We start from the raw sequence: 12,425 nt of genomic DNA on the forward strand, positions 1-12,425 counted from the left end.
GTGGCCCAATGTGAATTCTGAGTTCTGATATTCCTCCTCCAAAAACAATGAGAGGTTCTAAAGTCCAGCTCTGGAGGCCAGGGCAGGGGGTATGACAAGGAGGGGGTATTGCAGCTGCCCCTCCTGCTCTGGTCCCAACCTATAACCCCATTCCAGGTCCCAAACCGTCATTCTGATGGGTGCCAATGTGACTTCGCTGGACATTTATGCCCCCAGGGAGGGCTAAGCGACAGAGCAACTCTAATTAACAAAGGCTAGGAAGCCCAGCCTGCCCAGGCCTTATGGTCCACTGGTTAACTAAGGGCTCATTGCCCTCTAGGGGCCAGTGGGGCCCCTGCAGACATCCCAGGCTGTCACAGCCTCCCAGTGACCAAGCCCCTTTCTGCAAAGGAGCTGACCAGAGAACTTTTCCAGACTTTCCCCCTGGTTCTCCCCAACTCTGCCCCTGCCCCTTTCCCATCCCTATGGGACTGTGCATTTAAAGATTGGAAAGGTTTGTCCCCCGACGAAGAGTGGGACCACTGCCTTCCCAGACTCAAAGAACAGGGCAGCCTTCTGAGGGCCAGGGAGTGACAGAGAGTAGAACTGGCACCAGCAGGGGATAGTCAGCGGGGCACAGGGAGAGAAAAGGATATTGGGGTGGAGTCATCCAACAGGGAGTCCACTCAAGAGTCTGCCACAAGCTGCTGGGTGACCCAGGGCAAGCCCCTTCCTCTTTCCTGAGCCTCAGTTTCCTCTTTGGTTCCAGAGATCCCATCCCCACTTAGAGCACTCCCTGTATAAGCTATTTGGTGATCCTCACAATGTTCAGACAGAGTCTGAGAAGGAAGCGGGCACTGAGGGCCCCCCAGCCTTTCCAGATCACTCGTTCAAGGGAGAGTCTCCTGCTCACCTACCTTCCCCTTCTTGAAAGTTCATGGCTCTGTTTGTTCCAAGCCCCTGCTGCTAAACCAGGCCCAGTTTTTCCCAGCTCCCTATCCCTATGCAGCCACTGGCTGACTGTGAGGCCTGGGGTAGTTGTTTTCACTCTGGGTTTCAGTGGGCTTCAGAAGCCCACTCCCCCATGGTGCCCAGGGCTGACAACTGTCCTGGAGCAGGGACTCAGGCATGACCCGGTTCACTCCAGAAGCGTGTCCTCAGCCTTCTCAGCCCGGGGTAAGCTTGCCCCACCCCCAACTGTTTCCAGACACTTCAGTGTTGTCCTGGGTATAAATGATGCCCCGAGTTTCTCCCTATGGCTCCCCAGGGAGAGATGGGGCAGAGTGGGGAGGAGCATCCCAGGGAGTCCGCGCACTCCCACTGGAGCTGGATAGATTAGGACACGACCCAGGCTGCAAAATGCTGAAGGTTTATTTCTAATCAATCAGGTGAACATTTTTGGATGAGGAGAAGGGATCGAGGGCAGGAGCAGAGCCATGCCTCGCACCCCCACTCCCTAGAGGAAAGAGTCGAGAGTCAGATACAGCTCAAGCCTCCCAAATCCTGTTAAGAGACCCTTCTGCTGCCTGACTTCAAACAGGTCTCAAAAAATCTTTCACTTGAAGCTTTTGGCCACACAAACACCAGTCAGCACCTCAAAAAGCAAGGCTGGCCCATAGTGGTGGTGGGAACCAGTGGTAGGGACCAGCGAAAACACAGCAGATGTGCAGCAGCTGCTGGGCAAGGTCTTAGGGGCTCCAGAGGGAATTGGTCAGTGCTTGTGACAGTCAGTGCAGCCCCACTGGGGCTGGTGTTGATCAGGTTCCCCACTGCCGGGAGAACTGAAGTGCCTCATCCTGCTAGCCACCCACCTGCACTGGCAAGCTGGCCACACAGGACCAGAGGCAGCTGCCGTAACCCTGAAGCATGGGACTTTAAGGTGGATCAGTAAGGGAGGTTGAAGTGGGGAGGGGACAGAGATATCTGGGAGGCTGGGCTTAGGGTTGTGGGGGTTTTGGCCCCAGCCCTCGCCCAAAGCAGTTCTGGGGTCCTTTTATCTCCAGGGCTGGGAACCCGGTACAGCTCTTCTCCAACGCAGAGTCTGCTCCTGGTGGTGAGCTGGGGCTCCCTCCTCCTGGCTCGGCACTGACTCGTCCTCACTCTCTCTGTCTCTGCTACTCTCCACAGCCAGGCTGTCACATTGCAAGCTCTGGCAACCACACTCCTCCACCTGGGTGAAGGCCAAGGCCAGGCTGGAACCATCTGGGCAGCTCAGCGACACGTTCCTCTGACTGGTCCTCAGCTCCCGGCAGCACTGGCACTGATGTTCCATCACGTTGGCCTCGAAGGAAAAGCTACAGGGGAGAACCGGGGGTGGGGGAAGGATGAAGCGGGGGTCTCAGGTCCCCAGGAGGGCCATCAGTGGAACCTTCTCAGAGGTGTCTGTGCACCTCTGCCTTCTCACACACACATACTCACACACATGCAGAGGCACACAGTCTAGTCAAGGTGGGATACAAGGAAAGGCATGTTCCTTGGAATCGGGAAAGTCCTGGGTTCAACTCCATCACTGACACCCCTACTAGCTGTGTGACGTCCAACCCTTTCTCTCAGCCTCAGTAAAACAGGCATGAGAACTGCAGTAGGGACTTCTTCACAGGGTTTTGTGGGGTTCCATAAAGCACTCTCAAAGTGCCAGCAATGACCCCTATCACTACAGCCACGTCTAGGCACACTGTGTCCCCCTGCTTCTCTCCGTGCCCTCAATGCCGTACTACTGCGCTAGCCCATCCATCAAGCAGCGCAAGCTAGAAGTGACCTGGGAGACCACCTAGGCTAGCCTCCTCCTTGTGCCAAGAATAAAACAGATCTGGAGAGTGAAAGGACTTGACTAGGGTCATGAAACTCTTCTGACGCCCCCCTGCCTTTAGCCTGTGGGCTTTGATCTGCCCAGGGGGCCATCTGTCCTCAGCCCTACTCCCCTACCCCTTCCACTCTCATTTCCAGGCTTCTCACTGCCTTTTAAATCCAATCTTCTGCCCAGGCCCTACTTGTCCAGCCCAGTGAGCACCCTGCAGTGCTGAGCCGATCTCATTCCCTGGGTGGTCTGCACTGAGGTTCCTGATGACGGCAGAACCCAGCGGATTCAATGGACCTTCCCTCATTGTCTGCAGAATGTGGAAGGGAAGGGGAGTGGGTGGGGGAGGGGCACTCACATGGACATTGTGTCACCACAGTTTCCTTGGCAGTAGGTGACTTCCAGCGGGGTGGGAGAGCTGCAGTTGCCCTTCCAGATGACTTGGGTATAATTATGCACGGCACATTTTTTCTCTTTAAATCAGAGACAGAACATTCAAGGTCACAACCTTTCAGGGAAGGTCGGGCCAGGCAAGGGGCTACGTCCAGGTAGACAGAGGGACCTGACCTGGGTGGGGGGAGCGTGCTCCTCTGGGCCTGGGGTGGGCGGGGCCTTGTCCCAGGTCTGTGCGGCTCTCTTCTCTGGGGTGACTTTTGCCCCCTCTGCCTTCCCTTCCCACCCCCACCTCAGCCTTTCCTAGAGAAAGCTAGAATTCCAGACAGGATGGGCATTCGAGAAGAGAGTATGGGGGCTCACTTACGGGGTGCTAGTGGTTGTAGACACTCTCGGCAGCAGCCATCTTTGCTCCAGATGAGTTGGTCCTGTGCATGTGGGGAGACCAAAGTCATGCACAGCCATGCCCCAAGATACCGGGCAGGAGAGCACTGGTCTTGCCCTCTGCTCAGCTTCCCCTGCCTTCCTCTTACCCAGAGCCTTGATCCTAATGGGGCTTCCTTTGGCTCTCTAGAGATTCAGAGTGAGGAGAAGAGGGGAGACCCCACCAGCCTCCAGGAGGAGACAGAGTAGGGCAGACTAGGAAACCCAAGAGAAGGAGGAGGCCTCTCCCAGCATCCAGCCCTGGACACCCCCTCCCCTCTCAGCCATGACATGACATGGGTCCAGGGCCATGGAGGGTGAGGGGCAGGGCTGCTGGACACTTGTCTACAGGCTCTTTTGCTCCCTGGGGGGGAAAGGAAGTGAGCCCTCTCCCAAACTCCTCCCCCTCTCAGCTTACCTGAGAGCAGTTGGTAGGGGCACAGGCCTTCTTCATGGTCACCCCAATGAGCTGGCCATTGACATCTTCACACTCATACTGAACACATTTATTCCCAGGACTAGACCAGGTTTTCCCTGGCTGAAAGGGAAAAGAAAAGGGGCAGGGAATGACAACCCAGACTTGTCCATGTTCATAGTCACCCAGTCAGTAAGCATTTATCTATGAAGCACCTCCTCTGTGCCCAGTCCTGGGTCCAGGGCTTTCCCCATGTGGACAGCAGCACTGGACAAGACTGACTTGACCCTCCCCTCTTCCCTTGGGCAGCCCTCTAGGGCATGGACCTCTTCATTCATCATCCCTTAACTGAGCTCCAACTGTGTGTAAGACACCTGACTGGTTGGCACAGCATGGTAGGGGGAGATTGAGGGGACAGTCAGATATGTGCCCTGACTTCAGGTTCAAAAGTAGGAGCCAATGCCAAGGCTGAGGGCTCTGACCAAGACTGGCTTTATAGGACCACAGCTGTAGAGAGCCCCAGGGGCAGAGCATGGATAGCTCAGCCCTCAGCCTCAGCCAGCCCTGTCTCTCCCACTACAGGAGAGGAGTCATAGTCTGGTAGTTTCTGGGTGGGGTAGCCTGCATAGAGACCATTGCCTGCTCCACTTTCCATGGCCACACTCCTGGTGTCCACAGTTTGGGAAAGTCTCCCTATGAGTGATGACAAAGGTGGTCCTCCTACCGCCCTGCATCAGAGCCCTTGGCCTTTCAGGCCTTTATTGTGGGGTGTGAGGTATCACAGCCCTCTCCCCTGAGACTGGAATCTCCCTGAGGATAAGGACTTCATGGCTGGCCCCCATACCTAGAATGAGTATCTGCTCCCTAACTAACCGGCAGGTCGGCTTCTGCCTCTGAGCTCTGACAAGTGCCCTATGATCTAAATATTCCCATCTGTGGAGCCCGGGCAAGGGAGGGTACTTTTGCCCACAGAGAAGAGCTTTGCTGAGTCTGTAGCCAGGAGGAGAGAGGAAGGGAGTCCAGAGGGCCTGGCTTACTTACCTGGACCAGATGTACTGAGCTGTTGTCAGTCTGCACTACGCAGGCCACCTGCACACATTTGCCACAGCACTGACCCGGCTCCTCTCGGTACTGGGAGCCCTATGGCACAAGGGGTGGAGGAAATCCAGGGTGAGGCTCCCTAAGCCAGGGCCAGGCCCTCTGACCCCCCACAGGAGACACCTGGGAAACAGGAGACTCACCACTGGACAGTGGGTGTCACACACTTTGGTTTCACATTTGATGACATTGGTTTTGCTCTCTGGGTTACCATCAGGGACACACCTACATGTCTCACAGGGACCTGAGGACACCACAGCTCCAGGCTAGGAAGGCAGGCAAGAAGAAGAGCCAGGGTTATTGCCAGTGGACACTGAGCTGGCATGGTCAGCTGTGAAGGTCTGCAGCTTGCCTGGGGTGCCGAGCCATCCTGGAGGATGGCAAGGCCGTCCTTGGGGAGAGCAAGTAGAGGTGGTCAGTGGCCTCCAGGCCAGTCTGAAAGACCACCTTGGCAGAAGGCAGCCTTCTTCCTTCCTCAGAGGGCCACTCTATGGCCCAAATCAATTAAAGGAATTAAAGGAACGTTGATTATCTGCCCTGCACAAGGATCAAGAGCAGCCCAGTGGTGGTTCTCTGCCTTTTTCCAGACCTTTCTCAAGGAATCTCAGAAGACTCTGAGCCAGCCCCAGCTCTGGGTCCTGTCCAAGGAATGAATGTGCAGCCTTTGCCTGCAGGCCTCCAGCGAAGGGAGCCCACTGCCTCCTGAGGCAGCCCTTCCCATGCTGGGACAGCTCTCCCTCTCCACCGTTGCCCAGGCTTATGTTCTCTGGGGTCTCCCCAGAACATCTTCCCACCCTACGGCCCCTTGTGCATGGCTGATCCTCCCAGAACCTCCATTCTGGAAAGGACCCAGGCCAGTCATCATCCCATGCTCCACTTGGCTCTCGGGGTTCAGTTCCCATTTTCCCACACAGACACCTCACCCTCCCTCCTTTTCAGACTCCCTGAGGGCAGGCAGGCTTCTGCTTGTTTGTCTTTTTATCCCTCAAACTCAGTCTAATGCCTGGCATGTAGGAAGACATGACTTGACTCAGAGATATGCTGTGGCCCAGGAAGAAAAGAGCCCATGGGTCACGCAGGCTGCCTGCCACAGTAGCCCCATAGGCCTGCACCTTCTGTACTACTGCTATACAAATCCTAGGAACAGACTGAGGAAGGGGAACTAGACCTCTTCTGCACATGCCACAGACCCTGAGAAATGCCATCGACATTACCTCAGAGGGCACCAAGCCCATAGCAAGGACAATGGGAAGGGCTGGCCCAGGCATGGCCTGGGAAAGGAGCCTAGGTAATCTGCAGGCTGTGATGGTCCCTCAACTTTCCACTTATCAGAGTAGAGCAGGAGGTTGGGACAGAGCATGGCTAAGAAGGATTGTGAGCGCTGGCACCCAGCAGCTCCAAGCAGAAGGACCTTCCTACCTTGGGCTCTCCGCCTGAAGCAGGGCCTCTGCCTGCCACAGAAATACTTACCCCCACAGGCTCTCCATGGGGGCCCTTGCACCACACTGAAAGAAAGAAGAGAGGTGTTCTGTGGGTAGGATCTCTGTTTTCACAGGGCAGTCTCGACCCTCCAGGACTTCCAAATGTCTACTAGGTTGTGGTGCTTAGCAGAGAACTTCACAGAAGCACCCCAATGGGGCTGAGTAGGACAAACCTCAGGGCTGACTGGATGCAGCCCCTGGCCAAGGATGAGTTTGTTGGCACTTTCATGCACCCAAACCCCCCCTTCCAGGGACCAGCCACCCTCTCTGAAGGTCACTAGCTTGAAAGCTGGTCTAGATGCCCTCTTGAACCCCATCTAGTTAGGGTTCCAGGATGATGCCATGGGGGTGCAAGCACTTGACTCACAGAAACACTCAGGTACACAGATGTCGAAGCTAGAGCTGAAGAGAGTGGTGCCACTAGGACAGAAGCATCCTTCTGTTACTAGGCTGAAGTCATCCACAGCTCTGGGGGAAAAGAGAATCCAATCTTGGCTCAATTCCGCTCAGTCCTGGTTCTGTCCCAGGGCCAACCGGAAAGCCAACAGCCTGTCTGTATTGTCTCAGGTGGGAGGGGGTGGCAAGGCTGACCATCTTATGACAAACTCAAAATGGGAACCAGGCCTGGGAAATGCCACCAACAGGAAGCAGGAGAACCAGGGTCAAGTCAGGTGTCTGTGGACCTAATTCAGCTACTCACATCAGGCTGGTGTTGAAGCTTCCCTGAGGATCCTGGCAGGTGTGTTGATAGATTGAACCACACGGCTGGTATACTGTGTCACCAGGACAGGTAAGAGCTATAGGAGATGGGGGAGACTTCAGTGAAGAGGCAAAGCCTTGGAGTACTCACTCCCTCAAAAGCTGAACCCGGACTCCTTCCAAGCCCATGCCCTACACTTGGAGCACCAGCCTAGTGCCCTCTACCCATTCTGTGCTCTTTCTGTTCATCATGCCAAGCCCAGCTCCAGAGCTTTCAATCCCAAACTTCTGCCACAGCTAGAATTCACACCTCATTTTCCTCTCCCTGACCTTGCTCAGTCAGAAAAGTATTGGCTTTGGCCCTTCCTAGCCAGAAGATCTTGGTCATTTATTTTCCCCATCTATAAAATGAGGGGGTTGGACTCTAATTTCTGGTTTTGATCTTATCGCCACATGATATGTGGTAGCAGCTATCTCTCACACATCTTTGTGTATTAGATGCATGTCCTTGGTAAATGTCCTGAAGGACTGAGCGAGAGACAGAGAGACTGCTGGTGTGGGACAGACAACTGGCCTTGGAGTCTGAGTTTGAGCCTGACTTGACCATCTATGACTTTGTGACCTTAGACAAGCCCCTTCCTTTATCTCTAAGTGGAGGGGATTGGACCCACTAGCCATTAGAGCTCCTTTCCCTTTTGTCTCCAGTGATGGGATGAACTTCCCAAGCCTCCCACCTCTCCTTGGGTCCCCATTTCCTGTGCCTGGCCAAAGGAAAAAAGCAGGATTACTCACAACATTGACCATGGGTCTCGTGCCTCCAGTCAATACACACGCCTTGTGCTGCACAGAGAGATGCATAGATCTCCAAGGCTGAGCACCAGATCTTGCTGTCAGGGACGTGGCATTGATCAAAGACACAACCCTCAAAGAAGGGCTCTGGTGGTATGACATGATGACATGATTCAAAGACCCTTTAAAAAGAAGAGCCACAAATCAGCAGTTGATGGTGTCACAGAGGTGTCCAGGCAGCCTGGAATCCTCTGGCCCTGGACCAGGCTAAGCCACGGGAACCTGGTTAGCCAAGCCTTCCTGCAACCAATGGAGCTGAGCCACTGGGACCAAATGCCTCTTTGCCTCAGTCCACATGTGTCAGACTAACTTCAGGGCTAGAACTATAGGACTGTCCAGCAGCACATTTTCCCTCCTACTTGCCCTGTTCTAAGCATCTCCTCAGGATTGCACGGCCCTGATTCATCCCCTCACTGGCTCCCTTCAGTCTCAATAAACCCTTTCAAACCTCACACTAACACCTAGTGGAGGTATCTCTGAGACTGTGAGGTCCACATCCACCCATCACTCCCACCCAGCGCCCAGCTACCCTCTGCAACGTTCACAGACTTCATGTTGGAGACTGCAGGTCACAGGGTTACGGTTACTAACAGAGGGTTCACTCCCTCACCAGTCAAATCCCTCCAGTTGGAGAGCCCCAGGTTTTAGAGGGCTCTTTCCCAAGGGTAGCTGAAATAGGACCTGCTCCCCTCTCTGCCTGAGCATACACTCAACATTTTGGTCCCCAAGTTTCCTCCTGTGCTATTTGGTTTCTTACTCGCTCATAATCAGCAGGCAGAGTAGAGAAGGCTGGCACGCTGTGGGTGGTGTACGGGAAGGTATCATGGGGGTGGGGGTGGGGGGCAACCCATTGCAGTAAGGCTGGTTGGGCACATTCCAGAAACCAGCCATTTTAGAGCAGGAGGACACAATCTTCCCATCAGGCAAGCGGCACTCATCCTTCTTGTCATTGGTGCATGTCCCTGCAAGAGAGTTCAGTGTCATTTAGAGCCCAAGAGAAACCTACTCAGAGATGGCCAAGCACTTTTATGAGATCTAGTCTGGTTATCTGGAGGTAGTAGGGCCTGAAGGGAGTCCTGTGATGGAAGCCCAGGTCCTGACTCAATATCACCACAGGCCTTAAGTAAGTCACCTTGCCTCAGTTACCCTGTTTTATCTCTGACCCTAGAAACAAAATCAGGATAACATTCTCACGAGGGCTTCAGCTGCTAATTCCCTGAAACTTTCTTGGGAAGGGGAGGGCATGAGGAATCAGGGCCTTCTCTCAAACTTAGCTTCAAACAGGTGTTGGGCCCAAACCCCTGCAGGTACTCTAGCCAGCCTGGATGCCCAAACGCAGTCAGATCCCTCATCAGTAGAAATGCCCCATGACTTTTTCTTCCTTTGGGGACAGGTGCATGGGTGAGACCAGAAGAGCCTGGGCACTTACCACACTGTCCTTCTGTGTTATTGGCAAATTTGGTGAAAGGTACCTCAACTGAGAAGACCATCCCACTGAACATGACCTGAACACCAATCTCCGGGATGGTGACAAACATCTTAATGCCCAGGGTGGAGATTTCAATGCCATCTTTCTTGAACCCTGCACTGACAGTCTGGTTGTTGAAGATAATCTGCAGACAGGGCATGGTTAATGACAAATAATAAGTCAGAGGGACTGGACTCGAGTGCAGCTTCCCCACCTCTGGACTACTCTCCTCTGGACAGGGCTACTCCCCCAACACCTTCAGGGGAAAGGACATGAACCACCTGGTTCTGCACTCTTCCCAGCCTTGGGCAAAGGAATGTGTGCAGGCCCTCTCTGCAGCACATTCTCACAGGGAGCCTTCCTGAGTTAGGAAGAGCCTTCAGGGGCCCAGGCTCAGCTCTGCCTTCAAGGAGAGGGAGGAGGAGGGGAAGAGTAAACTGCCATTTGTTTCTTGCTCTGCCCTAGGTTGTTTCTGCCGTGTTGCCAGACATGCACCTTGCTGGGCAGAGTTATGCCCTCATTCTGTGTTGTGATCTGGGTCCCCTTCCTGCCTCCCATCTGGAGTCCAGAGCACCAAGAAGTGGCTCAAATGAACAGGCAGCAACAGGTCCTCTTGCTTGGGTGGGACCTACCCAAGTGAAAGAAGCCCTTCTCACCTCATTCTCCATCACTCCATGGACCGACGTCCGGATGAGCACAATGCGATTGCCTTTATACTCGACAATGATCGACCGAGGGCAGGACAGGCCATCCTCGGCATCACAGAAGTAATTGTCGATGAGTACCCGGAAGTGGTCGTAGACGGAGTGGATTTGCTGCACTAACACATAGGTGCAGTTGTCCAAGAAAGTGTAGTAGATCCCATCAAAGGTGATGTAGTGAGGATCTCCCCAGCCACTGCACACACCTGGCAAGAGGAGTAGGGGGAAGGAGGCCAATGAACAGCATGTAAGCCCTCATGAGTGACCCTTCGTGTTGAGGGGCCATGACCAAATTGCGCAGTACTTCATGGGCATGAAGGATGGGGAAGGAAGACAATTCTGCTTTCTGTCTCTGTTGACTAGCATTTGTTCTGGCGTACACAGTGAGAAACTCATGGTCCAGGCAAGTGGACTGCACCAAACCCATCTCCTAGCCATTGGCCAAGCTCTGTCCTGACTCACAGGTCCTTTAGCATCTAAAATTGTGGAGAGTGCCTGTGTGCCCCACCCTTGGTACAGCTGGAAACAAGCAGCAAATCCCCTTTCCTTGAATCCTTCAAAGATTCAGAGACCTTGCTTGCTTCAATGCTCTTGTCATCAGCCAGAGCAATAACTGCGACTTTTGAACCCAGAACCTGCTTTTGACACAAACGATACCAGGGACCTTCTATTTGAGGGAAGAGTGGGGAGGAGCTGCCAGTGGTGGGTGCTATGAGGGGAAGGGTGGCAGGGTGTGGAAGGAGAGAGTAGCTTCCACTTTAATTAGTTATTCTGGCTAATTAGATGCTAAACTCTGCTGTCTGCATACTGCTGAAAAAAAAACCGGTAGCCCCCTCAATTCAGCACCCTGGACACTTCCTCTATTGATCCCAATTTACTGTGGAACCATCAGCTTGGATTCCATGCTCATACTCACTCACTCACATTGACACTCATAGTGGTAGCAGCAGTGATCAGGATCATAGACCTTCACGGGAGGGTAGCCATTAGCACAGGACAATGCCTTTACTGCAGGGCACATCACAGGTGTTAGTGTGATCACATCGTCACCCATACAGGTGGCTATCTTGCACTTATGTATGGACCAGGTCTCTCCTTTCTGTGAAAGAAAGGATGCAGATTTGGAACAAGTGTATTGAAGTTCAAGTGAAGACCCAGAAGAGGGTGGGAGGGAGTAACTCTTGTGATTTCCTGAAGTGATCAACTTCAGGACTCTTCTCTAATCTGCTGTTCAGAAAGGAAGGCAATAAACCTTTCCTCATGTTTCTCTTTCAGAAAAGGCACATAAGGGAGTCACCAAGTTCTGAGAGGCCTCTAGAAATCTAGTCACAAGTCCCACTAGTAAAGCATCTCTTGTATTCCAGTAGAGGAGCAGAGCCCTTCATGTGGATCAGAACAAATACCTCTAGTATTTGCTGTTAACTTTGTTTGGCTCCAAGTTATGCCTGAGACCCTTTCCGTTCCAAATTACCCTGGTGGGACGATTCCCACACCTGTATCTCTGACTCTGGACTCCCTCCTGATATAACTTTTCCTGCTCCAGTGTTCACCCATTATTTCGAACTCAGAATACTGAACAAATATCATTTTCCTCAAAGTCAAATTACCCTCTCCACTTCTCTATTTCTAGTAATGATCTTCCCAGACACTCCAACTAGAAATTCTTGAGTAATTTAAGAAAACCTTGGAAAATTTCTCCATTCAGCTCACAAAAACATTCCCCAAAAGATCAGTCCCTGCTATACTAAAAGTGAAAAAGGCAGAAGACATCCAACTAACTTTTCTTGGTGGTACTGCATTCAGACAATCTCTAGATTTTGTTGGTGTCATTGAAGGAAGTGATGAAGAAGCTGATGACGATAAGGGGATGGATGGTGATGTGACTAAGGCTGTGGTTGTGGAGGCCGATGCAGGTGTGGATGCTGATGTGGATGGAATTGGAGCAGGAGGTGAAGTGGGACATGTTTCTGCTATTCTTATCACACTACAGGTTTTGTTGCAAGTGGCAGAGTAGCAATTCCCTGCATGGTCTGTCTGGTTGTATATGACAGTTCCTATGAGACAAAATTAAACGGTTAAATGAATGCATAGTTGGAAATGACCTGTAATTAAGGGATAATGA

General features: G+C 52.9%; 1 protein-coding gene across 1 annotated transcript in view; it reads right to left on the reverse strand.

Moving 5' to 3' along the window:
• Window positions 1–1,332: 1,332 nt before the first annotated feature.
• The window catches only part of MUC5AC (mucin 5AC, oligomeric mucus/gel-forming), a 50,938-nt gene continuing 39,845 nt past the window's right edge, over window positions 1,333–12,425 (reverse strand). The window contains exons 32-46 of the mRNA XM_072637958.1: window positions 12,083–12,357; window positions 11,228–11,402; window positions 10,259–10,509; window positions 9,564–9,747; window positions 8,892–9,096; window positions 8,078–8,256; window positions 7,287–7,383; window positions 6,954–7,054; window positions 6,525–6,610; window positions 5,249–5,371; window positions 5,049–5,147; window positions 4,011–4,130; window positions 3,537–3,597; window positions 3,135–3,249; window positions 1,333–2,273 (exon numbers count right to left, since the gene is read on the reverse strand). Of these exons, the coding sequence (XP_072494059.1) occupies window positions 1,973–2,273; window positions 3,135–3,249; window positions 3,537–3,597; window positions 4,011–4,130; window positions 5,049–5,147; window positions 5,249–5,371; window positions 6,525–6,610; window positions 6,954–7,054; window positions 7,287–7,383; window positions 8,078–8,256; window positions 8,892–9,096; window positions 9,564–9,747; window positions 10,259–10,509; window positions 11,228–11,402; window positions 12,083–12,357 (2,372 nt within the window). The 3' untranslated portion in view covers window positions 1,333–1,972. The remainder of the gene's footprint in view (window positions 2,274–3,134; window positions 3,250–3,536; window positions 3,598–4,010; window positions 4,131–5,048; window positions 5,148–5,248; window positions 5,372–6,524; window positions 6,611–6,953; window positions 7,055–7,286; window positions 7,384–8,077; window positions 8,257–8,891; window positions 9,097–9,563; window positions 9,748–10,258; window positions 10,510–11,227; window positions 11,403–12,082; window positions 12,358–12,425) is intronic.

The sequence above is a fragment of the Notamacropus eugenii genome, chromosome 2 (genome assembly GCF_028372415.1).
Source record: "Notamacropus eugenii isolate mMacEug1 chromosome 2, mMacEug1.pri_v2, whole genome shotgun sequence".
Taxonomy (NCBI): Eukaryota; Metazoa; Chordata; class Mammalia; order Diprotodontia; family Macropodidae; genus Notamacropus; species Notamacropus eugenii.